Source organism: Poecilia reticulata, chromosome 21, assembly GCF_904066995.2.
Source record: "Poecilia reticulata chromosome 21, P_reticulata-male-v2, whole genome shotgun sequence".
NCBI classification, from domain to species: Eukaryota; Metazoa; Chordata; class Actinopteri; order Cyprinodontiformes; family Poeciliidae; genus Poecilia; species Poecilia reticulata.
Genome location: NC_088850.1, coordinates 3,999,733 through 4,027,197, shown reverse-complemented (window position 1 = coordinate 4,027,197; position 27,465 = coordinate 3,999,733). Strand labels below are relative to the sequence as shown.

Genomic DNA, 27,465 nt, shown 5'->3' with positions numbered 1-27,465 from the left:
TGATCAATCTAAGTAATAATCCACAGATTAGCTACACTGTATCGATAAGTCAATCAGAAAAAAATGGTTTTCTATCAGATTTAGATTTGGAGACTGAATTGGTCATGAAAATTAGGAATCCCAATAATTTATCTTTACCCATTAAGTAAATGTACTGAAAAAGAAAGAAACTGAGTTTTATTCTTCTGTACATATTATTAATTTACAGAATTGTGAAAGTCTATAAGAAGGTAATCATTTAAAACCAGATCAGGATCGATGTTTAGTGTAGAAAAGATTATAAACATGTTCACTTTAGTAGGACATCATCACCCAGTTTTGTGCAGATCCAGGTGTATTTGGTCTCCTTTTCATTTGTTTAATATTCATGAAGTTATTTAAAGCAGCGCAGCGTCCCTGCAGTCGGCTCTGAATCGAAGGTTACTCCGCATGAAAATTTAACGTTATGGCTTCAAAACTGTGCAGAATGAAACCAGTGCATCTAAAAACTGCATCATGGGACATCTAATTCAAAAAGAAGCAACAAAAAGATAAAGAAATAACAGAAAGGAGTCAAAATCTTTCAGGTGAGATATAAAGTAGCTGCTGAAATTCTTATTTGTTGTTTTTCTTTTACCTAAAACAATATATTGTAGTTTAGAGAAACTTGGATGTTCTCTGTTTTAAATTTTAAAAAATTTATAATTTTACAGTAAGAAAAAAATCCTCAGAATTTTGACACAAAAGTCCTCTAAGTTTTAACTTATGACTTCAACCGAATATCCAAATTTTTTTCATGTAAAAATGGAATGTTGAACTCAAAATTTCTGAGATTTTTAGCAGAACTTTTCTCCACCTTGGATATTTTTTTCTTTAATCAACAACTTTTTGCCTCAAGGTGTTTTCGCACCCGTTAGTCTGATAAACTCGGTTCATGTGAGACCAAAAATGCGACATTTGCTACATTTTCACCTGGTTCGCTTTCACACTCCGCTGTCTCCAACGAACCAAACCTTTTGGAAAACCTGTTCCCCTTGTTGCCTGTGGGGGCGCTGCATCAAGAACCACTGAAGGAAACATAAAACCTCTGAAGAAGACACTGAGCCCAACTTCCTTCTTCATAAAATGCAAACAAAATTGGAATAACGTTTGTAGTATTTCTCTTCTGTCACTGGTAAAATCTTCAAACCATTTTGTTCCGCCAGCATGTTTGTTTGGTTGTATTTACCCAGAATGCCCTGCGGTGTAGTCCACTTCCTGTTTTTGGAGTGGTCTGCAGTCGGCTTGGTGCTCACACAAGCTGCTTGAGGTTTTCAGGCGGTCCAGAGTTTGCATTTCTGGTTTGATTAGCATTCACAGCTCCACAAACGAACCGGACTTTCTAGGCAAACTCTCTATAGAGCTTATCTTGATTTTTCTCAACAAAACACAAAAACTATTTCTCTGGCTAACAAGATAGAGCTTCCCTTCACTAAACTCCTGTTCCTGTGGAGGCTCTTTTCTGTTTACCATTTGTATTTAGTCATTTTTAAAGCTGTGCTGGAGAAAATACAAATGTGTCTCCTGGTGCAACCCTTAGATAATCAAACGCTTTCGTTTTTTTCCCAGGTGTTCCGCAGGAAGGCGGTGGAGCTGGGTGAAAAGCTGCTGCCAGCCTTCAAAACGCCCACAGGCATCCCCTGGGCTCTGCTCAACCTCAAGAGGTAAAACACTCACACAGCCCCGGCGGTCCACTCCGGCGGCGCCCCACACAGCCGCTCCGTTTTGATGGTCTGCTGCTTTAAAGCGCCGTGTGGTCTGCGGCTCGCCGCTCTCACTCACCGAGATGTTTTGGTTTAACATGACAGCGCCGCCCCGCCACACACGCACGCGTTGTTGTTTTCCCCGAGCGCTCTCTGAAGGTTATAAACCTGAAGGAGGTTTTATTAATACTCCATGAAATGCTGACACACAGCTTCCCCTGGTTTCACACACCACAAATAAAGATGGAGGATCGTTTTGTTGGTCGTCTTCCATCACTTGGATGTTTCCATCTGACTGGTGTCACCATGTTTTTCTGTACTTAAATAATAGATTAACCGTAAGAAGTCTTCCCTCAATCTCTACAAACTGTTTATTAAACATGAATTTGCTTATAAAGCAGCTGGAAATGTAACACACTGCAAAAACACAAACTAGTTTCTAGTGCAAATATCTTAGTTCTGTCTTATTTTAAGTGTACTAACTTGCAAGTCACTTTTCAGCAAGAAATGAGTTTAAGTAAATGATGCCTTAATACTGATGAAAAGTAGTTCCAATAGCAGATTATTTAATTTAGGACTAGAGTTAAATGATTTAGTGAAATAATCTGCAAATAAAAATAGCACTTTTTTACCAATATTAAGGTACTATGGACTCAAAATCAATAATTGCTAGTGAGATTTTTCTGGCATCTTAATGCTTCATGGAGAAAATATGAAACTAAATTGTTTCTGATATTTGTGGAAAATCCCGTTGTCATTTTTTTAACAGAAGTAACTTTTCGTAGGCATTTGTCCTTGATGCAAAATCTAAAATAAAACTTTAATTAAATTACTAGTTTTAGGATTCAAAAATGATCTATAGCAGTTATTTCTAAGTGGCCACCAGGGGGCGTTGGAGAGATGAGAAAAAAGCATGCAAAAAAAAGTAATTCTACTATTTTTTTATTGTAAAAATTTCATAATTTTTTTCTGCTTTTCAGTGATTAAAAAAAAGAAAATTTAAGTTAAAATAATTGATTTATATGTTGATTTTTCTGCCAGTCAAATTCATTTAGCTGCGTCGCTCCTGAAGCTAGCTTAGCAAACAAGAAATGGAAACATTTCTAACAAGAAAAAGACCAAAAAGTTCAAAACGACATAAGAACCGTGAAAATAAAATTAAATCTGATGTGATTAATGTAAAATATTACATAGTTTCTAATAATCAAAAAGGAAGATTGTATTTGTATTATCTGTTAATAAAGCCATAACATATTTTCCGCCATCTAAAATATGACAGTATGAGGCAGCATCTATGCTAAATTACTGTAATAATTATTGAATAATAAAAAAAAACATTCTGAAAGTTCATTGTGGGTTTGGAAACTCCAGATTTAAAACATGTTAATATTCTATATAAAACATAAATTTGCTCAAGTTTCTGAATAATTTTGCAACAGCGAGCAGGAGTAACAAATTAAAATCTAATTTTCACAACTTTGTTTTAAACAAACTAAATTCTGGTGTTGGACTGAAGTCATTCTTCATCCTGCAGACTCCACTCCTCCGGTTTTCTCCTTTTCTGTTGAGAAAGACGCAACGCTCTGCTGTTTGTTGGCTTTTAATTAAAAGGCAGGTTGTCATGACGATAAATGTGCTGTAACAAATTAATTTCCATTGTGCCTGAACGGGTGAATGGACCCCAACGCCCCCCACGTCCTCCTTCCTGGAGAGAGGAACGCCCTGGGGGAGCGCCGTGTGTGTCTGCAGGTGTATGTGTGTCTCTGCAGGTGTGTGTGTGTGTGTGTGTGTGTGTGTGTGTCTGCAGGTGTGTGTGTGTGTTTTAATGTTCATGGGATTCAGCTCAGATCTGTGATTTTTTTTTCCCCCCCCTGAGGTTGCAGCAGATTGTTGTAGATGATGACTTTACCTGCATGACTTGAGCTGTGATATCTTGCACACACACACACACACGCACGCACGCACGCACACACACACACACACACACACACACACACACTCCCATGCAGCAGTCACAGTAACATCAGAGTTGGGTAGTAACTAGTTACATTTACTCAATTACATTTACTTGAGTAACTTTTTTTTCCCAAAAAAATGTACTTTTCGGTGTACTTCTACTCCTCTGTACTTTTTACTTTTACTTAAGTAATTTTATTATGAAGTATTTCTGCTCTTATTTGAGTAAAACTTCTGGATTTTCTACCCACTGAATGAAGAACAAACACGTTTTAACCAAAAAATTCACCGGACACTCTCCTGCAGTGTTTTGTTTATCATTGAAAGAAACTGATTTGGAAAATGTTTATTTTGTCTGATTTTATTTTTTGTTGTTACTTTTATTAATTATTGTCGTTTTGTCCTTAAAATACCAAAATTTCCATTTAATTTGATATTTTCTGATTATGTAATTTTTAAATATGAAATGATAATTTGATCAGTTACTCAGCACATTTTACCAAATACTTTTTTACTTGAATACTTGTTCCATTGGTAGATTATTTTACTTTTAAAGTGACCTTTTGACTCTGTTATTAGTGAAATAATCTACCAATGAAACCAGCATTTTTTGTCAAAGGAATTATTTACTCAAAATAATTTCCTGTATCTTGTTAAAAAATACTTGAAAGAAAGTTAGTTTTGTCTTATTTCAACTATAGTAAGTTATTTGCACTAGAAACTAGACAAAGAGACTTTTTAAATACTTAAGTTGAAGGTTTGTTTTGTTAATTTAAAGTGTTTATTCATATCTCAGATTGACCCACATTAATAGTTTAAAGGTGAAACACTTTGTGTGTAACCTTCAGTTATTCCCCCCCTGCACAAGTTTTAGTTTCTTCTCTGATTCGCCCTTTCGTCCTTGCTCTCCTCCTCTTCTTGACCTGATTTATTTGTTTCATCCTTCAGTAAAGTTTGTCTTTCTGTCCTGCAGAGGACAAACAGCAGCTCCAGTTCTCAGAGGTCAAACCTCAAACTTTCTCTGTTATTTTAACTCCTGGAGTCGGTGTTTATTACCGGCTGTAATGCTTGGTTTTGTTGTTCGTAGAAATCAAACATTCCCTGTGATTGTCATCTTACATGTTCTCTGCAGACGGCTGATTACAGGTTTCACCTCTGAGCTGACTCTGCCTCTGTGATTGCTGCCATGGGAGTCGAGCTCTGCAATAACAACTCTGTTCTTCAGAGACATGGAAGAAGTATTCACCCCCCTTACAGATTTCCTCCGTTTTTGTTTTTACCACGCTTTAATGTCTTGAAATCGTCAAGAAATATGAATATTAGATGCAGATAACATGAGGAAGTTTTATTTGTAGTGACCTGCATTTTAAAACTCTCAAGTTGCTTTTTTTATGGTGAAGAAAACTGTCATTGATGCCAAACTAGCCTAGTTGCCAAGTCATTATTTAGCTGGAATTAACTAAAAAAATTTATATTCTGGTAAATTCAGTTCAAAATTGCAACATTTGTTAAATTTTTCATCTGGTGTGGTTCACTTTCCTTCTGCATTGTGTAAAACCAAACAAGCCAGTTAAAAAAGCTGTTCCCCTCCTCGCCTGTGGGGGCGCTGCAGCAACAATGTAAGCAGAAACAGAATTTAGCGGCTGTAATCATTTCACCTGTTATTTAATTAAAACAATAAAAAGTGAGAGCAAGTTTACAACATATTGTATAGTTATTAAAAAAGCTTTTGGATTAAGAGAAATGTGCAGCTGAGTTGGATTATTAAATAAAATAGAAAACATGCATGTACTATACTAGTAGTAATAATGTGGCGTGACTTTAAATAGGCCGTTTGAGCTTGAAAACGGAACAATATGGCTAAAATAAAGCAATTCTGCCAAAGTTTGCAGTTGCCAGTTTTTTTCTTAAAAAGTTTATTTATATTTTTCTCCACTGTACTTTGTTTCCTGCGGCATTTTCAAGTATACATAGAAAACAAAACTTTTAGTTCTATATCTAAATTATTCACTGAATTTAAATGAGTTTATTTAAATCAGATATAAAACTGATCTGATAACCTGAGTTGTGTTGCTGTGAAACGTCCCAGCTGTTGGGTCTTATGAAAGGACACTAAATTAGTTGTAGACGTTGTAGAGAAATAAGGTTAGGGAGTTATTTTTAGAGATTAGAGATCTGAACTCTGTGTCCAGTTGATTTATCTGCTGGATTCACCAAAAACAAGTTCTAGTTGGCCCCTTGGAGAGGAGCGATAAATCAAAGCTACGTCATAAAGCCGGCCCCATGTTCCCACATCCAACAGACTTTTACTTTCTTTTTCTCTGCAACTTCCTCGCCTCCTTTCATCGGTATGTGAGCTCATTGATTCCTGCTGGCGGAGTGGAAAATGCTGCTAAGATCCACTGGATTTGTCCCTGTTGATCTCATGGCTCATTAGAGCAGATCTAGAAGCACTAAAGCCAGACGGACAGAGCTGAAAGCCTCACAGTGTTCACAGGAGAGACCAGATGGCTGCAGCCAGGGTGGAGAAATTCCCAAACATGTTTAGTTTAATCTTTAGTCCTTAAAAGTGGCCCATTAGTTTTCCTTCAACAGGTTGGGATTGGTCTGGATGGCACAGCGGCGTATTAGGTACGTTGTAGACAGAAAAAAAAGAAGTATTAAATTTCCACCAAAAAAACTCAAAATAAAAAAAAAATCGTAAATTTTGAGATAAATCTCAATTTTCTAGAAAAACAAAAAAATGTCTTTGAAAAGTCAAATGTTTTTGACTTTTGAAACTCAGAAGTTTCCATGTTATTTTTCTAGAAAATTTCTGAGATTTATCTGAAAATTTTAGGGTTTTTTGCAGAAATTTACTCTTACTTTTTTTTTTTTTTTATTAACTACAGTAGCTGTAATATCCCATTGTAGTATGGGATATTCAAAACCTGTTCACAGATTTCTGCTTGTGTTGAGCTGTTTTAGTCCCTCTAGTCACTTTAAATCCAAATAAGCTGCTGCCTGCCAAGTCCTACAATCCAAAGTTAACATTCACACATGAATGTTAACTGCAAACAGATGAGCAAATATTAAAACCACACATCTTTGAAAAGTAGAAGTGGAGACTCCTGCACAACCAACAAGAACACAAAGCAAGAATGTTTCTGAATGAACATCAGAACACTTGTCTTTTCCATTTACCATTGTACAGTGAATTGTACCAGCTGACTAAACGTGCTAGAGCTCTGCTTGGGTTGCTAGGTGATTGGCGGAATTCTGTTGGGGTTGCTAGGCAACGGCTGTCTACTGATTTGTGACGTTACATTTGGAAGGTTTTCGAAACAGCTCAGTTTCCAGACGGCAAAAAAACGATTGGGCGGGGTTTTTAAAGAGCTTGGGTTGTTTTTAGAACAAGTACAAAACTCAAATGGAAGTATAAAAATTTACAAAATTTGAATTTTGCTTGATATCTCCCCTTTAAGTGACAGATTTAATTCAAACATTTTCATAAAGTTCTGTCTTTAAGAATTTGTTTAGGGTAGCTACTCTAATTTTAGAGATCTGCAGCATCATTGAGCTGCTTGTCTTTATAAATATCTTCATTCTCTGTTGTTTCATGGCTTTTTTATACTTTAAACCTGGAACAGAAACCTTTTAGAAGCCTTTTCCCCCTGTCACTTTGTCTTTCAGGCACACAGCAGCTCCACTGTTGCTATCAGATCTGGCCACTATGTCCCACTGCTCTTCTTATTAACATCCAGACTGATAAGGCCTTTGCAAATCACTCCCACTGCACTGCATACTGGCTGGTCTTAATGAGCTGGGCTATTGTATATCTGTGTGTATACAAGGCAGCGGGCTTTGTTGGCCTTTATTCAGGTGTTTGGATCCTGAAATTAGCTTCTCCGTCCTCTCCACAGACACCGAGCCAATGATTGCCTCAAACACTAACATGTACACCTCCATCTTATTGTATTCAGATATACTAAAGCATTTTTTTTTCTTTGAATCATTAGATTTTAACATAAAAATCTTGAATAAATGCAACGTCTTTGGCAACATCTACAGCCTCTTGCACATATCTTACTAGAACCACATCATAACTGTATTTTATTGTTTATATGTGAGAAAAAAACCCCAACAAAAATTAGTACATAATCCTGCAATTAAAAGTAAACATAACAGTATATTTTAAAGTGTAGAAGTTCAGTCATGTCGATTTTTGACCAGTTGTGAGGTTAGACACTAATGTTGGACACAAACATTTGGCTCACAGTCTGAAAATGAAATCCTAAAGACATTCTGCCAGGTTAAAGCAGTGGTTCTCAATTATTTTCTCTCAAGTTAAATTTTGGTTTTGCACGCCTACCTGTAAACTCTTAACCTCCTTCAAAATAAGAGCATGAATATAAATGTCATTACTGCTTGGAAGCCAAGTGGGCTAAATGTTGGCAAAAAAGTTAGCTAAAGTGCTACATGAAAAATTAGTTCCATTATTAATGAATTAGAGGAAGTGTGCCAGTACTTTTGATAGTATAGTGTAGATTATGGAATGAGGGAACCTGAGAGAACCCCACATCATGATGCTGCCACCCCCATGTTACAATGAAGGTGTTAGTTTTATGCCACATTTTATTTATTAAGAGACGCTACGATTTCAGTTTTGTCCGTAAAAATTAAGTTTTGAACATCAAATTAAGTTAATTTGTAGTAAAATGTGGAAGCATTCACCTTGTTTAGGTCCAGAATATCTTACATCACTGTTTCGTCTCTCTAGTATTGTTCTTGCATTAACAGCTGTCACAAATGGCAGTAATTTATGGCGAAAAATCCACTTCGTCACAGAACTGGAGCAAAAAAAACAATCATGTTTTTGATAACAATGGAAGAGTCTCTTTCCCTCTGTGTTTTTATCCCATTTTGGGGCAAATTTGCATCTGTGATTAATACGTCTGGATGGGAATGGATGTGTTTGGCAGCTGAGAGTTGTTTTCTTTCCAGCTGACCTCATGTTGGCCCACGCTGTCATGGAGCATTTTCTTCTTGATGTTAGAGGAAAATGAAGTTGTTAATTCATGCAGTTTGGCTGAGCAGAGGCAGATAACTGTGAGAACTGTTTATCTGAGTTGGTATTTAGTGGTTTAGCTGAGATGTGTTCATGTGTGGGGATCTTAGGACGACGTTACATGATTGGTTTCTGACTTCAATTGAAACATTTCACTGAATATCCCATCAGATTTTTACAGATTCAGACATTTGATTTCAACAAAAGCAGATGTTTAAAATACTAATTAATAATTTCATGGGTGTGCTGTGGTGGCGCAGGGGTTAAGCACAACCCACATATGGAAGCCTTAGACCTCGACGCAGCTGTCCCAGGTTCGATTCCCGGCCTTGGCGACCTTTGCTGCATGTCTTCCCATTTCTCTCATTACCCACTTTCCTGTCACTTAACTATCAAATAAAGGCCACTAGAGCAAAAAAATCTAAAAAAAAATTATTATATATCCTGCTCAAAAAAATAAAGGGAACACTTAAACAACACAATATAACTCCAAGTAAATCAAACTTCTGTGAAATCAAACTGTCCACTTAGGAAGCAACACTGATTGACCCGACGAGGGTCCCCGTTGTCAATCAGTGTTGCTTCCTAAGTGGACAGTTTGATTTCACAGAAGTTTGATTTACTTGGAGTTATATTGTGTTGTTTAAGTGTTCCCTTTATTTTTTTTGAGCAGTGTATATATATATTTCATTAGCTTAGCATGTAGCGGCCATGTTTAGACCAGAGACCTTTTCTGGTTATTATAGATGGGCGATATGACTTAAAATTAAAAACTCTCATTTCCAATTTTTTATCTTTTTTTTTCTTTAGAAAATAGAAATTACAAATGGTTTTTAAAAAATTGGCTTTTATTCCAGCCATCCCTTCTGTGAGTTATACAGTAAACTATTAAGGCCAGGCTACAAAGATTTTAGTGTAATTACAAAAATATCAGCATAAAAATTATACAATTTTACCAGAAAAAACATCTGAAAATTACAACAAAAAACGGAGAAAAAAAAACTTTATTGCTTCAATAACTATCGATTTAAGTATTTAAGTTTTTCTATTAAACATGAAGTATTATCTGTAAAAGTTATAACAAAGTATAACTTCACAAGATACTCAACAGTCCTCATTTAGATTTTTTGTTCATTTTTGTGTTGGAGTTTTTGTAATATTGCGACTTTATTCTGATAATTGAAAGAAAAGAAATCGTATTCTGGCTTTATTAATCCATTGTCCAAAAAAATCCAGATTTCCACAAATTAAATCTTCAAAAACCCAAAATTTGAATCAATTTATCACCCAGTCCTAGTTGATGTGATTCTGAGGCCATTTCTGGACATTTTCTTAATAATCAAGGTGTTGAATATTTAAGCAGTCACTTATGTACTGTATTTTTATTTGACATTATTTTGTTTACTTTTGGTCAAAGATTTTGTTGATTCTGATTGATTTATAAAATCAATAAAAGCCCAAATCCTCCAACTACTGACCACATACGCTGTGGTCAGACAGAAGTCGTAGCACCATATCACCACCCTAATCTTTTTACCTAACCATAAAATAAATTCTTGGCTTTCAAGTTACACAAATTTGTTTTAGAGAACAAGTTGCCCAAACGTTCGCTGTAACTCTCAGAGCCGCTCTCCTCGGCAGCAACCTGCGGCGGTCTGAGGCAGCCGTGATTAAAGGTCTCTAATTAAGCCACCCAAACTCTGACATTATCGCAATCCACATTTTCCTCGCGGCTCCAGGAGGAGAGGTGCAATAGATTTTGAGGCTAGAGCAAAGAAAATGAGGTGGAAAAAGAGAAGTCGAGGCTTCCTGTTGAGGCTGAGAACAGTGAAAGTGTGAAAATATATATTTTTTCTCCAGCTACAAAGTGCACTTCTGTTTCTTGATTAATTCATGACCCTGGAAGGGAAACTTGATTATTAATATATGAAGTTTAAAGTAGGAGTGTGCCTAAAAATCGATTCACATTAGGACTGAAACGATTAATCGTGATTAATCGATTATTGAAATTATCATCAACTAATTTAATCAATGAATTGTTAGAGTATACAAACTTTAAAAAGGGCCATAAATGGCCTTCTGACATGAATTATTAAAAATTTATTAAATGTGACATTTTAATGCATATTCTGTCTAGGGCTGAAGCTAACAATTATTTTAGCGATTTATCTGAAACAAAAAACTTCAGCATTTTTTTTTACAATTATGTAAAAGATGCAAATAAGCAATTAAATTACTTTTGTAAATAAGAACCCATTTCATTGCCTAAAATGCAACAACATGGCATTCCTTCAGTAAATCTGAACCAGATTAAGCTAAAACTATGTTAGTTGAGGAGCTTTGGCTAAAAAGTATTTGCAGACAAAAGTATTTTTATATTAAATGCAAATGTATATATATATATATATACTTAGTGAAGTTTTGACTGATTACTACAGTTGGCCTTCTTGAGTCTATATACTCCAGTTAACAATTAATCGATTACTAAGTTAGTTGAGAATTATTTCAATTATCGATTAATCACCATGATTTCGATTAATCGTTTTAGCTCAAAGCAGATTTAAGTAAATCAAAAGGATACTTTGAACACCATTACATTAAGAAATCATTATTAACAATTGTGATTCAAAAATGTATTTTTAAATTGAATCATGGCACCAAAAATCTGAAAAATCCCCACCAATATTTGAAGGTCATTCTTTAAATAAGAGTTGTTCTCTCGGCAGAATGCGCTGAAGGCTGCAAAACTCATGATTTTGTGATTTTCAGCTGGTTTGAATCAATCAAATTTTATTTGTATAGCACATTTCAGCAGCAAGGCATTTCAAAGTGCTTTACATAATTAAAATAAAAACAGCAGGTGACATTGAATTAACAGTGAGAAAGAGAGATTTTAAAAAAGATAAAAAACATTAAAACCCGCACACCTTTTAGGACTTCAGTTAAATGTCGTTTAACTGGGACTCAAACCCTCTGGGACTTTAGTCAAAAACACCGATGGACAAGGACTCCAACCTCTAAGCTTTTAGTTTTAGTTGAACGCCGTCAACTGGGACTCTAAACCCCGTTAAACGTCGTTTAACTGGGACGTTTTCTGTGGGGCTTTACATCATTAAAACGTAAACAGTGAGAAAGAGAAATAAAAAGAAATTAAAAAGTAAAGATAAAAACATTAAAGAGATTTTTTTAAAGAAAAAAAAAGATAAAAGGTAAAAACAAAAACATACAAGGATTCTCAAACCTCAGAGTTTTAGCATCTAACAAGGATTCTCAAACCTAAGACATTAAAACCCTAATTTAGCCATAAGCAACTCTAAACAGGTGGGTTTTAATTTGGGATTTAAAGGCACCCAGTGTTTCAGCTGTTTTACAGTTTTCTGGAAGTTTGTTCCAAATTTGTGGTGCATAGAAACTGAATGCTGCTTCTCCTCGTTTGGTTCTGGTTCTGGGGATGCAGAGCAGAACCAGAACCAGAACCAGAAGATCTGAGGGGTCTAGACGGTTGGTACAGTAATAACAGATCTTTAATGTGTTGTGGTGCTAAACCATTCAGTAACATCAGTATTTTGAAGTCTATTCTTTGAGCCACAGGGACTTTAAAACTGGTGTTATGTCTCTATCTTCCTGGTTTTAGTGAGAACAGCAGCAGAATCTGGATCAGCTGCAGCTGTTTGATTGATTTATTAGTCAGACCTGTGAAGACGCTGTTGCAGTAATCAATGCGGCTAAAGATAAACGCATGGATGAGTTTCTCTAGATCGTGCTGAGACATAAGTCCTCTAATCCTGGAGATGTTCTTCAGGTGATAGAAGGCCGACTTTGTGACTGTCTTAATGTGGCTCTGAAGGTTCAGGTCAGAGTCCATCACTACTCCCAGGTTTCGGGCCTGATCGCTGAAATGAAACCTCACCAGGAGCGACTCGTGTCCTCTAGTGGAACCTAATTTAAATCACAGCAGCATCAGTGTGTTATTCATCAACACCTTGACCCCTCTGGGTCTGCAAATACATAACAGATAAACAATGTTTACCTAAAATGTGGGACAAGCAGATAAATCCATACCATTTCAAACAAACAGCATCATATCACTTCAATCAGAGTTGGATAATTTATGTTGATCTCTGGATGTGTAATGAAAGTTGCGTATCAGCCTTGGTGCATTAGTGAAGGTCTTTTCATAATCTCCTGATAAAGCTGCAGCTCTGGGTCACCGTAACGTTTCATAAACATTTCCTGTGCGCCTCAAAGAGAATGAGTGAGTAAATTCTCATCTTGGTGCATTTAAAAAAAATAAAGACTCCACTACCACAGCTCTATTCAACATCTCAAGGCTTTTACTAATAACTAAATGAGAAGAGGCATGAAAGAAGCTGCAAGTGAAGTTTGTTTTGATTTATTTAATTCCCTGATGATCCCTTAAAAAGCTGAAATCAAAGCCAGGTGTGCACTTCATCCATTTAAACATCGTACTATTTGAATAAGATCGCTCCACTCTCAGCAATGCAACAGGACATTAGCCAAATAATTTACTTAAATTAGTGTCTCCCCACTCTGTGGAGCTGTTCAAGGAGCTTTGCTAACTGGGTCAGTGGGCAATGTGCCTCACTAGTCAAACACAACAGTGGACCCAGGTGGGCCAGACGAAGCTCCATTGTTCGGTATTACGATGGATTATTGCCATTTTCCAGTCCCAGAACAGGAGCAAATGGGACTGGAAACAAAGAAACTGGTTTAATGTTTTTAAACTGGTTCATTTGGTCCAAAGTGGAGCGGAAATGAGTAAGATAAAATTTAGGTTTTTGACTCGTTGTCTAAACTTTGTACCCGACGGTCCATCGTCATAGTGATTGTCCATCCACTGATCAATACATCAAGAGACCGATTCATCCATTCATTCATCTGTCCATCCATCTATTCCATCCATCCATCCATTAAGCAAATAACTCATCCATCCATCCATCCATCTGTCCATGTTATTAGTCAAAAGGAAAATACTCAGTAATAAGAATCATTCATATTACAAAGTCCATCCATCCATTTTCTTTACACCCTTGTCCCTCAGTGGGGTCAGGAGGTGCTGCTGCCTCTCCAGCTAACGTTCCGGGCGAGAGGCGGGGTCACCCTGGACAGGTCGCCAGTCTGTCACAGGACAACACAGAGACACACAACCATGCACACACACACACTCACACCTAGGGGCAATTTAGACAGACCAATTAACCTAACAGTCATGTTTTTGGACTGTGGGAGGAAACCGGAGTACCCGGAGAAAACCCACCATGCACAGGGAGAACATGCAAACATGCGAACATGCAGAAAGACCGGGGCCGGGAATCGAACCCAGAACCTTCTTGCTGCAAGGCAACAGCTCCACCAACTGTGCCACTGTGCAGCCCATTACAAAGTTCCTACATTTGTTTATTTAAGGATCCGCGTTATTCTCTACCATGACAGACGCCAAACATTATAAAAAAGATTTAATGGTATTCATTAAAACGCAGACAAAATTAAATTAAACACATTTAAATCGACCTCTTCAACGTCTAACAAACATTATGAAAAGACATAAACTATTTCAGCAATATCAAAACTAAATTAAAACCAAGATAAATTAAATGAACGATATCAAACTTTGAATTCAAATTTGGCAATTCCATCAATCCAGTATAAATTCATTCTGTTATAGATCTTTTTAGGTTCTCTCTTAAACTTACATGATCAGCCATATTTGATTTATTCATTTAAAACTGGATTTAAAGACAGAAAACAATCAGCAGGACAAAATAATTACTTATCATTACTTTTATGTTTGAAAATGAGTAGAAAGAATTAGACGCTTATCTCAATTTAATGAAATATATCGCTTACCAATTCAATAATTAACCACAATCTGTAATTAAAACCATGTTATAACATTCATGTGCCTGTTTAATGTAAGATAAATACATTATATTACACAAAAATGGTTCAAACTAACTCATGACAAGAGTAGAAAATCTACAGGTACATATTAATAATGATGACAGTAGTAAATAACAACCGGATCTGTCTTGTATAATATCTTTTTTTTTTAATTGAGGAAAAACTAATGATAGTAATATAGCAGTAATGACTGATAATGGTAATATAACCCAGAATAAAGGGCTGTAGCCGTCCATCCCAGTGGATTCGGGCCTGAAGGGGTTAAACGTGCATTCAGACTGAATCATCGGTGAACCCGGGTCTCCGCTGACGGGTCCGTCTCTCACCGGTGACCCCGCCGCGTCTCCCCGCCTGCTGCTCCCCTGGTCCTCCCTCTGTTTGGCTGCCTTGATTAAATCCAGGGTGTAATGGGAAACAAATTACGCCTTGTGCAGCATGATGACTTGAAAGGGGGGATAATTAGTATGTTCATCCACGTCCTTAAAGAGATCTGTGCGAGTGTGCCGCTTCTCCCAATTCACAGATCTCTTCTTCTTCTTCCTCTCATTTGCTGGATCTCTTCCCTGAATGCGGCGGTTGTTTTGTGCGCTTCGTGTTGCAGTGACAGTGAAGTAAATAGCCAATATGTATTCATGAGTACTCACTTGAGGCATTGCCATCAGAGTCATCAGTCCTTGGCCTGAAATTGTCTCATCAGTGGCTTTAATGATCTTGCAGACACTGTGTTGCAGAGTCTTTTGTACTTGTCAAGGAAGCAGGTTGCTCTCCAGAAAGGAAAAATATGCAGCTTTTTGTGATGTCGATCTGCCTCCTTCCTGGTTTATTTTAGGAATCTGTTTGTTAAAATCGAAAAAACAAAAGAAGAAGAATGCAAATGTAGTGCGAAGACGTCTCCTGGATCAAAGGAGCTGCTCCGTTTTAAACGGCTGCTGGTTTAATGCTCCCATCCAGGATCCAGCTGATAAATGCCTCCATGTTTTATTTGACCCTTAACTCCTGGGTCACCGTTTCATCTCCTCATCGTCTCTTTGTCACATTAATGCAAGTTTGTTTTTTATGACACTTCCTAGAGAAACGGGAAGTTTGGAAAATAGTTGGGATTGTTTTTAATTTCTGTTTAAATTTCTGTTTCCATTAGTTTGAAATCAGACTTTATGTTGAGTTTTCCACTGTTGATCCATCTGTTTAAATCTATAGAATAATGATGATAATCCATACAATGCCTGTAAACATTCATCCATCCATTCATCTGTTCAACAATCCATCCATTCATCCATCCGTCCCACCGCCAATTCAATACATTTATCCATAATCCATCATTCATACATTATTCATCCATCCATTCAACCAACCAACAATCCATCCATCAATTCATCCAGTCATCCATCCGTCTAACCACCAATTTATCCATAAACACATTCATCCATCCATTCACTCATCCATCTTTGTCCATCCATAGAGGTTCATTTATCCATAATTTATCCCTCTACTTATCCATCTCTCCCTCCCTCCATCTCTAACTGTCCCTCCGTCTCTAACCGTCCCTCCGTCTCTAACCGTCCCTCTGTCTCTAACTGTCCCTCCGTCTCTAACCGTCCCTCCGTCTCTAACCGTCCCTCTGTCTCTAACTGTCCCTCCGTCTCTAACTGTCCCTCCGTCTCTAACTGTCCCTCCGTCTCTAACTGTCCCTCTGTCTCTAACTGTCCCTCCGTCTCTAACTGTCCCTCTGTCTCTAACTGTCCCTCCGTCTCTAACTGTCCCTCCGTCTCTAACTGTCCCTCCGTCTCTAACCCTCCCTCCGTCTCTAACTGTCCCTCCGTCTCTAACTGTCCCTCCGTCTCTAACTGTCCCTCCGTCTCTAACTGTCCCTCCGTCTCTAACCCTCCCTCCGTCTCTAACTGTCCCTCCGTCTCTAACTGTCCCTCCGTCTCTAACCCTCCCTCCATCTCTAACCGTCCCTCCGTCTGTAACTGTCCCTCCGTCTCTAACCCTCCCTTCGTCTCCATCTCTCCCTCCGTCTCTAACCTTCCCTCTGTCTCTAACTGTCCCTCCGTCTCTAACCCTCCCTTCGTTTCCATCTCTCCCTCCGTCTCTAACCTTCCCTCTGTCTCTAACTGTCCCTCCGTCTCTAACCTTCCCTCTGTCTCTAACTGTCCCTCCGTCTCTAACCCTCCCTCCGTCTCTAACCCTCCCTCCGTCTCTAACTGTCCCTCCGTCTCTAACCCTCCCTTCGTCTCTAACTGTCCCTCCGTCTCTAACTGTCCCTCTGTCTCTAACTGTCCCTCCGTCTCTAACTGTCCCTCCGTCTCTAACTGTCCCTCCGTCTCTAACTGTCCCTCCGTCTCTAACCCTCCCTCCATCTCTAACTGTCCCTCCGTCTGTAACTGTCCCTCCGTCTCTAACCCTCCCTTCGTCTCCATCTCTCCCTCCGTCTCTAACCTTCCCTCTGTCTCTAACTGTCCCTCCGTCTCTAACCCTCCCTTCGTTTCCATCTCTCCCTCCGTCTCTAACCTTCCCTCTGTCTCTAACTGTCCCTCCGTCTCTAACCTTCCCTCTGTCTCTAACTGTCCCTCCGTCTCTAACCCTCCCTTCGTCTCTAACTGTCCCTCCGTCTCTAACCCTCCCTCCGTCTCTAACTGTCCCTCCGTCTCTAACTGTCCCTCCGTCTCTAACCCTCCCTCCGTCTCTAACCGTCCCTCCGTCTGTAACTGTCCCTCCGTCTCTAACCCTCCCTCCGTCTCTAACTGTCCCTCCGTCTGTAACTGTCCCTCCGTCTCCAACCGTCCCTCCGTCTCCATCCCTCCCTCCGTCTGCAACCCTCCCTCCGTCTCTAACTGTCCCTCTGTCTCTAACTGTCCCTCCATCTCTAACCCTCCCTCCGTCTCTAACCGTCCCTCTGTCTCTATCCCTCCCTCCGTCTCTAACCCTCCCTCCGTCTCTAACCGTCCCCCTCTTTGTGTCCAGTGGTGTGGGTAGGAACTGGCCCTGGGCTTCAGGCGGCAGCAGCATCCTGGCAGAGTACGGCACCCTCCATCTGGAGTTCATGCACCTCAGCAAACTCTCCGGAAACCCAGAGTTTGCTCAAAAGGTAACCGAAGCAAAACCATGGAAATCTGTTCAAAACAACCATTTTACTGAAACGTGACTTCTGTACCTGTAGGTAATGAACATCAGGAAAGTGCTGAACCGTTTGGACAAACCACAGGGACTTTATCCGAACTACCTGAACCCGAACAGCGGCCAGTGGGGCCAACGTAAGTAACTCTGTTATCCGTTTACATCAGAACCTTAACGGTGGCTGTAAGAAGCATGTGGTCACGATTTAAAGTTTCAATAAACGTGCCAGTAAAGTCAAACACAATTAATTTAAACTAAAAGGTATTTACCAATACAGCTGCCAAAACAGAACAGCTCCAGTGAATTAATTTAAGCATCTCTCTGGGGCTTTAAGGACATTAATTTGATATTAATAAACTTTTATTGTTCTTGACACACATTTTAAAGCTCATCTTTAAACTCCTACGAGCAGAAAAATATGCAAAACTTACAGCTTCCCATATAGGAGAAAGGCTGTAGTTAACATATGAGACACTGTCTGAATTCATTATGTAAACCGACAATAGAAATCTGAATTTATTACATTATGAACGTCGCCCAGGTTTGAACTAATTCATGCAAATTGCTGCTGTTCTGCAGCGCTTTATGTCCGTCTTTCACTGTAATTGTACAGATTTAAATCAGGAGAGTTGATGTACATTTATTCTCCTGCTGTAATCATTAAACTGTCTGGATCAGACTGAGATTATTCATTATTGTTTATAAGTGATGCGCAATTGTAATATTAAATTATAATAATTTTGGACGTTAATTTTTTTGTCGCTAACAAGAATTAGCAGAAGCAGAGAGATTCCTGTAGAAATAAACATTTTTTAAAGAAAAATGTTTTCATTTTCTTCTTGGACTTTGACAAAATTTATAAATGGAAAAAAAAAATCATCGCTACATGTGCTGAAAAGCATGCTAATGTTTACTAGCACCAGATAAAGTCATGCTCCATTTCCTGAAGCTGCCGTTTGAACCTTGTTGGATGACTTCACGGGTTGGTTGCCCACTCTTCACCCGTCAAGTATTTTCATTCTCGGTCCGTTCAGATGCTTTTATGTTCCTGATAGGGTGTAATTTTAAACCCATTAGCCGACTCTTAAAACCACGGAGCTAAACAGGTAATGATGATGATGATGGAGACGTCGGACATGAAGGACGAGCGGAGAACAAAGAATAACGGAGAGCGAAGATAAAAGCTGGGATGTTTTATATATTCAGGAAACTTTCCTGTCGGTCATTTTTAGCCTGGATAAATAAACAATGCAGTTTTTAAATGATTACTTCTCTTATTAAGGGAAAGAGTTGATCTGTGGAGAAATTCGGACCCACTCCTGTTTGCAGAATTTGTTTTATTCAGCCATGATTGAAACATCTTAATTATGTTTTAGTCCAGACTTTGACTAGACACTGCAATATCTAATAATGTATTAAAATCAGGCTTCAAAATGTAATAAAACATAATTAAAACCACAGGTGGGCAGAAATTATGCAACTGCAACATATTTTTACTCAAGTAAGAATAAAAAGGTTTTTTTAAAAGTTTACATCATCACATCATTACATCATCAGATGGACCAACGTATAAAGTTATGTGGAAGTTTAGGTATTTTAAGAACCAAAATGATAATAATTAATATCAGTAACAAGAAATAAAATCAGGCAGAAGAAAATGTTTTCAAATCAGTTTATTTCAATAAAAAACTTGTAATCTGCAGGTGTGAGTCTGGTGGATTTGTGGTTAAAGCATGTTTGTTTTTATTCAGTGGGTAGAAAAGTGAGGAAATTTTATTCAAGTAAGAGTAAAAATACTTCAAAATAAAATGACTCAAGTAAAAGTCAAATGTAAAAATACTCCTAAAAGTAAATTTTTTCTAAAAAGTTTCTTTGTACTGGAATAAATGTAACTGATTTCTACCCAACTCTGATTAAAACATTATTTAGCTGTTGACACCTGAAAGCAACTGAACTAAATCTACTGATCTACAAAACCTTAATAAAAATAATTATTAAAGAATTATTCAGAAACCGCAGCGGCTGCAGCCTCGCATCTGAAGACAAAGTGGTGAAAAGATGCTTTCAAGTTGACCTCCTTAAACCCACTTTCTACTTTTTAGTGTTTTACATTTAACAGCCATAAAAAGTTCTGCATTCTTGATCCAATTTCACCTGTTATTCACATCACTTTGCTGTTAACTTTTACTGTCTTCTGTAAAACCAAAAAAAAAAGAGAAACTTATGCTTTTCACCAAAAAAGAATGTGACATTAAAGTAAAAATCCCTTCTCCTGGTTTTATTATTCTGTTTTTATGCCCGCTGATATGCTCTCAGCTTTTATTGAAGCGCTGTCAGGTATAGTTTTACTGCGCAGCTTTTTATGAAAGGCCTGAAACTGTCTGAGTCGGATAAATATGGATCAATTCCTGCAGACGGCTCTGAAATGCTCAGTAAAACAACCATTTAAACACATGAGCGGTTATAATTGTTCATATTTACGTGACACAAAGCTGATTACGGTGTTTTCAGGCAAGTATTTTATTAAGTGACGCATAAAAGTAGAATTGCTGTTTAGATAGCATAAAGAGGAATGAATGCATAAAAGTTGTTTATCCAGGTTGATGGTATATGATGGCGGCTGGGTTTGCTTAATAAATTGTAAGCTATGAATTTTGTCAGGAGAGACGCTTATAAACTCTTATATTCCACCTTAAGGTTTGAGTCGTGTTGAGAAATGAATGGATTTAATCAGGTTTTTTAAGATTTAGCTCATGTTTCCAAACCACCCATGTCGGCCATCTTGTTTTATGAATGTGTTTTATTTGGATTTTGAATTCAGATCAACTCTATAGCAAAATAGGCTAAGATATTTACTTTTAATTATGAGAATAAAGTCACAATAATGCAAGAATGATATACAAGAATAGTTGTAAGACACAGTTGTAATAATATGACAATAAATGTTAAAATGACTTGTAATTTCAGGACATTTTATTGGTAAAATTGAGTCTTTTTCTGCTAATATTAGGACTATATTCTCATAATTAAAGAAACGTTCTCATAACCTGGCATTAGTAATCTGTTCAACTCACAGAAGGGATCATTGAAATTAAAGCAACTTTTTGAAAACAAAGTCATAATATTACCATAAAAACAATGTAATGTTTTTAGAAACTCTAAACTGGGAAAAATCTTGTGTTTTAAGTTAAATACTTTGAACCTTTTCATCAATATAAAGGAATTATTTACTTTAAATAAGCTCCTGTTTCTTGCTGAATAGTTACTTTTAAGTTAGTTTTCTTATTTCAGGTGTACTTAGGTATTTATATTAGAAACTAAACCAAAACTACTGATTTTGTGTTTTTGCAGTGTACAAATGTTATTCTAGGTTTCTGTTCATTGCTGATTCTTTATTTTTAAATAAACCAAACCCTCATCATCATCATCCTCCTCTCTTTTCGCCTCAAGATGATCACAGCTGACATTTAATCTCTGCGCTTCACAACGTGGCCGGACTGCGTTAATGACGCATGCATATGGATGAGCCTTCGCCAACTATCAGCGGGACAAAAACTAGAAAACTACTCGATCAGCCTGCCACCAGAATAATGTAGCGGTGTTTGTGCAGCGGCCTCGCCGGAGTCGCGCGCCGCTGATTCATGTTCCTCCGCTAATCTTTGCTGCAGATCACGTGTCTGTGGGTGGCCTGGGCGACAGCTTCTATGAGTATCTGCTCAAGGCCTGGCTTATGTCCGACAAGACCGACGAGGAAGGGAAGAAGATGTACTACGATGCCCTGCAGGTGAGGCACACACACACATGCTAGGAGGGTCTTTATTGGATTAACTGCTCAAGTTAAATCAAGGGCAGGGACTTGAATAAAGCTTCAGAGGTTGGTCAGAAATACTAAATATGTCTTTACCCACAACTTTGGCTTCACTTTAAGATGCCAAACTTAATGGAAGGTGATTTTTCTGATCTCCTGCTTTAGTTATTATGCTTCCTTGAACAGGTTATGTTAGCTCTCCTTGTGATGCAAAACATGTTTGTTATATTTTTAGCTCAAAATCATTGCTAGATAATCGAATTTCAGTTCGATTTTGAGCTGTTTTAGGACCTCCTGTCACTTTAAATCCAAATAAGCCACTGCTGGCCACGCCCCCACAAGTCGATGTTTACACTCGCACATGAAAGTGGCTGCAAACAAATGTGCTATTATACAACCGTACATCTTTTAAAAGCAGAAGTGGAGCCAACAAATGGTTTTTGCATGGTAAGTCAACAGCAAAACACTTGTCTTTTCCAGCAGCCATTGTACATCTCATACAGTGGGCAACCAGCTGACCAAACTTGCTGGAGCTCTGCTTGGGTTGCTAGGTAACGGTTGGAACTCCGCTGAGGTTGCTAAGTAACGGGCTTCACTGCAGTTAGTAGATAGTTTGCAACCTCTACTTCTTGCTTTTTTACTGCCATCTGACGAAAATTTAACTTTGCGTAGCCCAGTTGTTTCGCTCCAAACCAGTAGATGGACACGTCTAATTCGCTTTTTCTTTCTTTTTTCCACATGAGAGTTGGACCTGGCAAATGGAAACATAGATCCAATCAATTTTATTTGTATAGCACATTTCAGCAAGAAGGCAGTTAAAAGTGCTTCACATTATAAAAGCACAAAATAAGCCATAAAAACAAAATAGGATGTCAACTGGTGACTTAAGTCACCAGTTGACATCCTATTTTGTCAAGTGCCATTATAAAAATCAATAGATGTAAAATATGTTGGTCAGTGCTCCAGTGATGATAAGTCGAAAGCAATATAATGTATATTAACATATTGAGGAATATGTGGTGTTCGAACTATTGAAATAGGCAGTTTTAAGCGGATGTTAGCTTAATTTTAGGATCTACTGTAGTAACGTTTCTTTTTGGTGCAAAAAAACAAAAAATAGGAAAATCAACAAAAAACTATAGTGGTCAATGTTCTTTAGCTGAAATTAGAGATGACATATCCCCAGAATGTGATCCAACCAAATGAAACTTTTAGAACCTGGTGGTATTACATAAACCTCACAGCGAGTGGACGTCTAATTTCCACTTGTTCCCTCTAAGCAGACAGCGTGGTGTTTGTTTACAGCTGGTGAAGTGTTGCCGTTTACTCCACAGGGTTTAAATCCCTCATGGAGCCTCTGAGTCATTATAGATGATGCTGGATAATGGCGGACAACAACAGCAAGGTCAGCTGTGGGTAATAAAAAGCAGTCATGCTGTGGTATTTACTTTCATCTGCAGACATTACAAAAGTCCGGTTATTTAAATAGCCTCACGAAGCGGCTCACACAGAGTCGAAGATGCTGAACAGATGATCTGCAGGAATGAAAAAAAATCCTCCTGAACCCAGAGGATTATTTATTTCCTCCATTGTAATAAATCATCAAGTTAAGTTGTGGTGACAAGGCGACGGGTCTCAGCTGGAGAAAGCTGCTGGATGTCCTTTTGTCTCACTGTGGTGTGTTCAAGAGCGAAAATATTGACAATAACTATAAATCTGGGAGAATTATTGTCTAGTGATCCAAAAAAGTAATCAATTTATGATAAATTGTCGAGCAATTGTTTTTTAGATTAAAATTAGTGTTTTAATAAGTCAGTTTAGACCAGTGGTCCCCAAACTTTTTCCTGTGAGGGCCACATAACTTTTCCCTTCTCTGGGGGGGGCCGGAGTCAGTTTGTAACAGAAGAAGTGTTGCACGTTTATCACCTGCGCTGCCGGAAATTGTTGACGGGGGGTTTGAAGGTTGAAACTGTTCAACGGGGGAGGGGGGGGGGCGTTTCTCGATTGATTTTTACCCAGAAAGCACATGGGCATAAACCGTTAGTGAAACGGTCACTGGGACTGACTAGTATATATTTCATTGAGGGAAACCTGGAATGCAGCGTTCATAACAAACACGTGTTCATCTGCTCTACTGCCAGCAAACAACCGTACTGATTAAATAACATAAAAGTCAAACAGTTCCCTAAAAATCCAACAGATGGCATGCAAAACAAAACTCCCACAGTTTACAGAACACACTTCCTGCTAAAGAGCCCCCTGGTGGATGTAGAAAAATCCACATATAAACCGGAAAATACAATATATGAAAAAAAAATCTGAATGCTCTCTGGTATTGTTCAGGGGGCCGGACCAAATGTGGCGGCGGGCCAGGTCCGGCCCGCGGGCCGTAGCTTGGGGACCACTGGTTTAGACCTTATGTTGTAGTTTGGCCGCCATCCAGCAGAGGGCGCCGGTGGTCATTCTTATTCGGAGCCGTTGCTACAGAGAAACAAAATGGCGGAGCGGGAAAGAGAAACGGTATAAACAGTCCGCTGTGGGATGAAAAGTCTACTTTATTGTGTTCTGTTTTGAAATGTAGATGAAGTTTCACCTTAGTATTACTGTGTGGTGGAGCAGCGTCGACTTCTCAACCAAATATTACGGATGTGCTACGAAAGTGAGGGTTTGATGGAAATCAGGGCGGACAACTGAGAAGATTAACACGATGGGAAAAAACATGGCGCCAGTAAGCACATTTGATTTTAAGGGCTGATTTGAGTTGGTGCACTTTAAAGAGCGAAGTTTTAACATTCCTTCAAGAGCAAGAGACGATATTTCTGTTAATTACGTGTTTGACATTATTTTATTTTTCAATTCAGCAACATCAGAGGTTCCTGGTTTGTTATACTTTATATCTAAGTTAATGTGAGAAAAACACAATTTTCCGCCATTATCAGTTGTATTTAACACAACTGATGGAAAATAATGTTAGAATTTAATCATTTTAATTCAACATATTATGGAAAATTTAGCTCTTTGTGTTATGGAAAGATGATCAACCATTTTGATACTAGAAAAAAAAGTCTTATTTTTTTATTTTATTTTTTTTAAAAGGACGTTAATCAATTAAACGTTTACAGTTAATCAACTTTAGATAAACTAAATCGTTGGAAACTTGCATCCCTTTCATAAACATTCTTGGAGAAAGTTGCTGCTTATCAATTAATCATTAGTCGATAGATGAGATCAATTAACTTCAGATTAACTAAATAATTGATAAATTGCCTCCCTATCATAGAAACAACGTTGGATTCATGGTTTTTGATTCTGTTTCTTCCTTCCAGGCGATAGAAACCAACCTGATGAGGAAGTCGAGCAGCGGGCTGACCTACATAGCCGAGTGGAAGGGCGGGCTGCTGGAGCACAAGATGGGCCACCTGACGTGTTTCGCCGGCGGCATGATCGCTCTGGGCGCCGACGGGGCCCCCGGTGACAAGACGGGCCACCAGATGGAGCAGGCGGCGGAGATCGCTCGCACCTGCCACGAGTCGTACGCCAGGACAGGTAACTCCAAGACCAGCCTGTGAATCTCCTGGAAATTTAATATTTCATGATAATAACTTCAGAATGAACTCTAAATAGTAAAGATGTTATTTATGATTTAAAGCATGTTGTGCCTTTTTTTATATATATATATAAATTGATCATCAAATTCTCGCGGATTCAATTATTTTAAATTATTTTAAAATTCCTCCATCTGGGAATTTTTACTTTCATGAAACAAATCCATTGAAACGATTAATCAGATTAATTGTGACTAATCAATTATTAAAATAATCAACTGATTTAGTAATCGATTAATTGTTAACTGGAAATTTGTTTCCCTGCATCTTTAATGTACTTTTAATATTGTATAAAAATGATAAAGTGGTTAAATGAAAAAACTGAAGAATTTTTTGTTCAGATAATTGTTGGTCGCATTTCCAATGCCTATGCTATTATCATTAAAATTGTCTTTATTAGCATTAATTTCATTCTTTTATCATTGTTTTTGTTTTTTCTTTACTTTATTAAACATTGGAAAAGGATTATAATGATGATGATTATATTTTTAGATAAATATAATAAATATAAGTTTCTGGAGGATTATGACCATGAGCAAAATGAAAACCGTTTTATGATGGTGTTGTTCTCTGCACCCACATATAAACTAAATTATAAATGATAGGTTTTTACTGCAGCTTTCATATAAATCTAAAGTCTACTAACACTGGCTGTCAGGCGATATAAATCCTTGACATAAAGTAAATAAAAGCTGCGATCTGAGTCTTAAATTGTGTTGTTTCCTTTCTCCGAAGCGCTGAAGCTCGGTCCGGAGGCGTTCCGCTTCGACGGCGGCGTCGAGGCCATCGCGACCCGACAGAACGAGAAATATTTCATCCTGCGCCCGGAGGTCATCGAGACCTACATGTACATGTGGAGATTCACCCACGACCCCAAGTACAGAGAGTGGGGCTGGGAGGCTGTCCAGGTGAACAAACTTCATCTCACTCGTACATTAGTTGTAGTTTTATTTAAAGGAACAGTTTGAACTTTACATCATGTTTATCATGTTATTCCCTCATCAAACACACACCTCGAGTGTTGCTTCGATTCTTTATGCATATTTGAGGAATCCTTTCATTTAATCGCCATGGCAACCAAGTTTCCTCCCCTACTGAGCTCCTTCAGACTAGCCAGCAGCAATTAGCAAACACCTGGTGAAACTGCTGAGCTGGTTAAAGGAGCTGCTTCTCAGTGAAACGCTGGTAAAACGTTGTTAAAGGGTTAATGGAGGAGCCCTGTTGCAATAAACAATCAATTAATCAAATAATAAATTAAAACAAGCTGAATAATTTTCATTTGCATGATTTTTTTTTCTTTTCTCTCTTTCTGCCAAAAACTGGATAAGAGTTTAAACTGGCCCCTTTTTTTAGAGGACAGTTTTGTTTACAGAAACTTCATAATTAATTTTTTGTAAGTTGATTTATTTTGGATATTTAAAATGTCTTCCAGATCTGGTGTTAAATGGTCACCAGAATTCATTGTTTATTAATCTTTGAGAACGTGCTTTGTTATTGTATTACTTGAAAATGGTCTCAAAACAATAATATCGTTTATCGCAATTTGTTACCAAGACAGACTTAGAGGAGCAATGCTGAGACGACTTCCTGTAGGCGGAGTTTCAGGAAGAGCAGGAGCTTCTTAAAGAGACGGAGGCAAATTTTAAAATGTAGCATTTTTACAACTGAAATTAAAATAGTAACTTGATTGTGGTATAAAATGGTACTGCAACACATAATACTGCCCCTTTAAAATAAAACATGAACTCATTTAGCTCCCTTTCTACATGAAGGACATGAGCTGAAGACTCTGTCTGTTTGCGTCTCATCCAGGCCTTGGAGAAGCACTGCCGACTAGAAGGAGGCTACAGCGGCGTGCGGGACGTCTACGCCTCGTCTCCGAACCACGACGACGTGCAGCAGAGCTTCTACCTGGCCGAGACGCTAAAGTAAGTCCAAACCGAGCAGCGTTCCCTTCGGCCCCGCAGGCCTGAGCTGACACAAACTGAAGCTGCCTTTTTCTCCTGCTCAGCGTCAGACACAGGCTCACGGTTATTTCCTTCACACACACACACACACACACACATGCACACTCTCTAAGATACGTGTTCAACTCAAGACCTGGGGGCCAAATCTTGTGGCCCTCAGATGCTAAATTACATCAATCAGTTCCTCTAGTTTTTCACAATTGTGGAAATTAGCACACAATAAACAGATACTAGTATTTTTTGTTGTTTTTTGCTGGTCTATAGTTGTGATTTTATTGCAAATTTTCTTCAAAAATGGTTAAAAACATTCAACATGTGCTGA

At 38.1% G+C, this 27,465-nt stretch overlaps 2 protein-coding genes across 2 annotated transcripts in view; both read left to right on the top strand.

Moving 5' to 3' along the window:
* man1a1 (mannosidase, alpha, class 1A, member 1) overlaps window positions 1-27,465 on the top strand; it is a 124,694-nt gene that overhangs the window by 91,328 nt on the left and 5,901 nt on the right. The window contains exons 5-11 of the mRNA XM_008397245.3: window positions 1,588-1,682; window positions 17,611-17,734; window positions 17,807-17,900; window positions 21,432-21,547; window positions 24,898-25,117; window positions 25,912-26,084; window positions 26,989-27,104. Coding sequence (XP_008395467.2) covers window positions 1,588-1,682; window positions 17,611-17,734; window positions 17,807-17,900; window positions 21,432-21,547; window positions 24,898-25,117; window positions 25,912-26,084; window positions 26,989-27,104 — 938 coding nt within the window. The remainder of the gene's footprint in view (window positions 1-1,587; window positions 1,683-17,610; window positions 17,735-17,806; window positions 17,901-21,431; window positions 21,548-24,897; window positions 25,118-25,911; window positions 26,085-26,988; window positions 27,105-27,465) is intronic.
* On the top strand, window positions 16,060-17,598 carry LOC145549830 (uncharacterized; the record flags this gene model as incomplete). The annotated part of the gene is made up of 1 exon (XM_081602782.1): window positions 16,060-17,598. A coding segment is annotated over one exon (1,539 nt), but the record flags the coding sequence as incomplete, so codon positions are not given.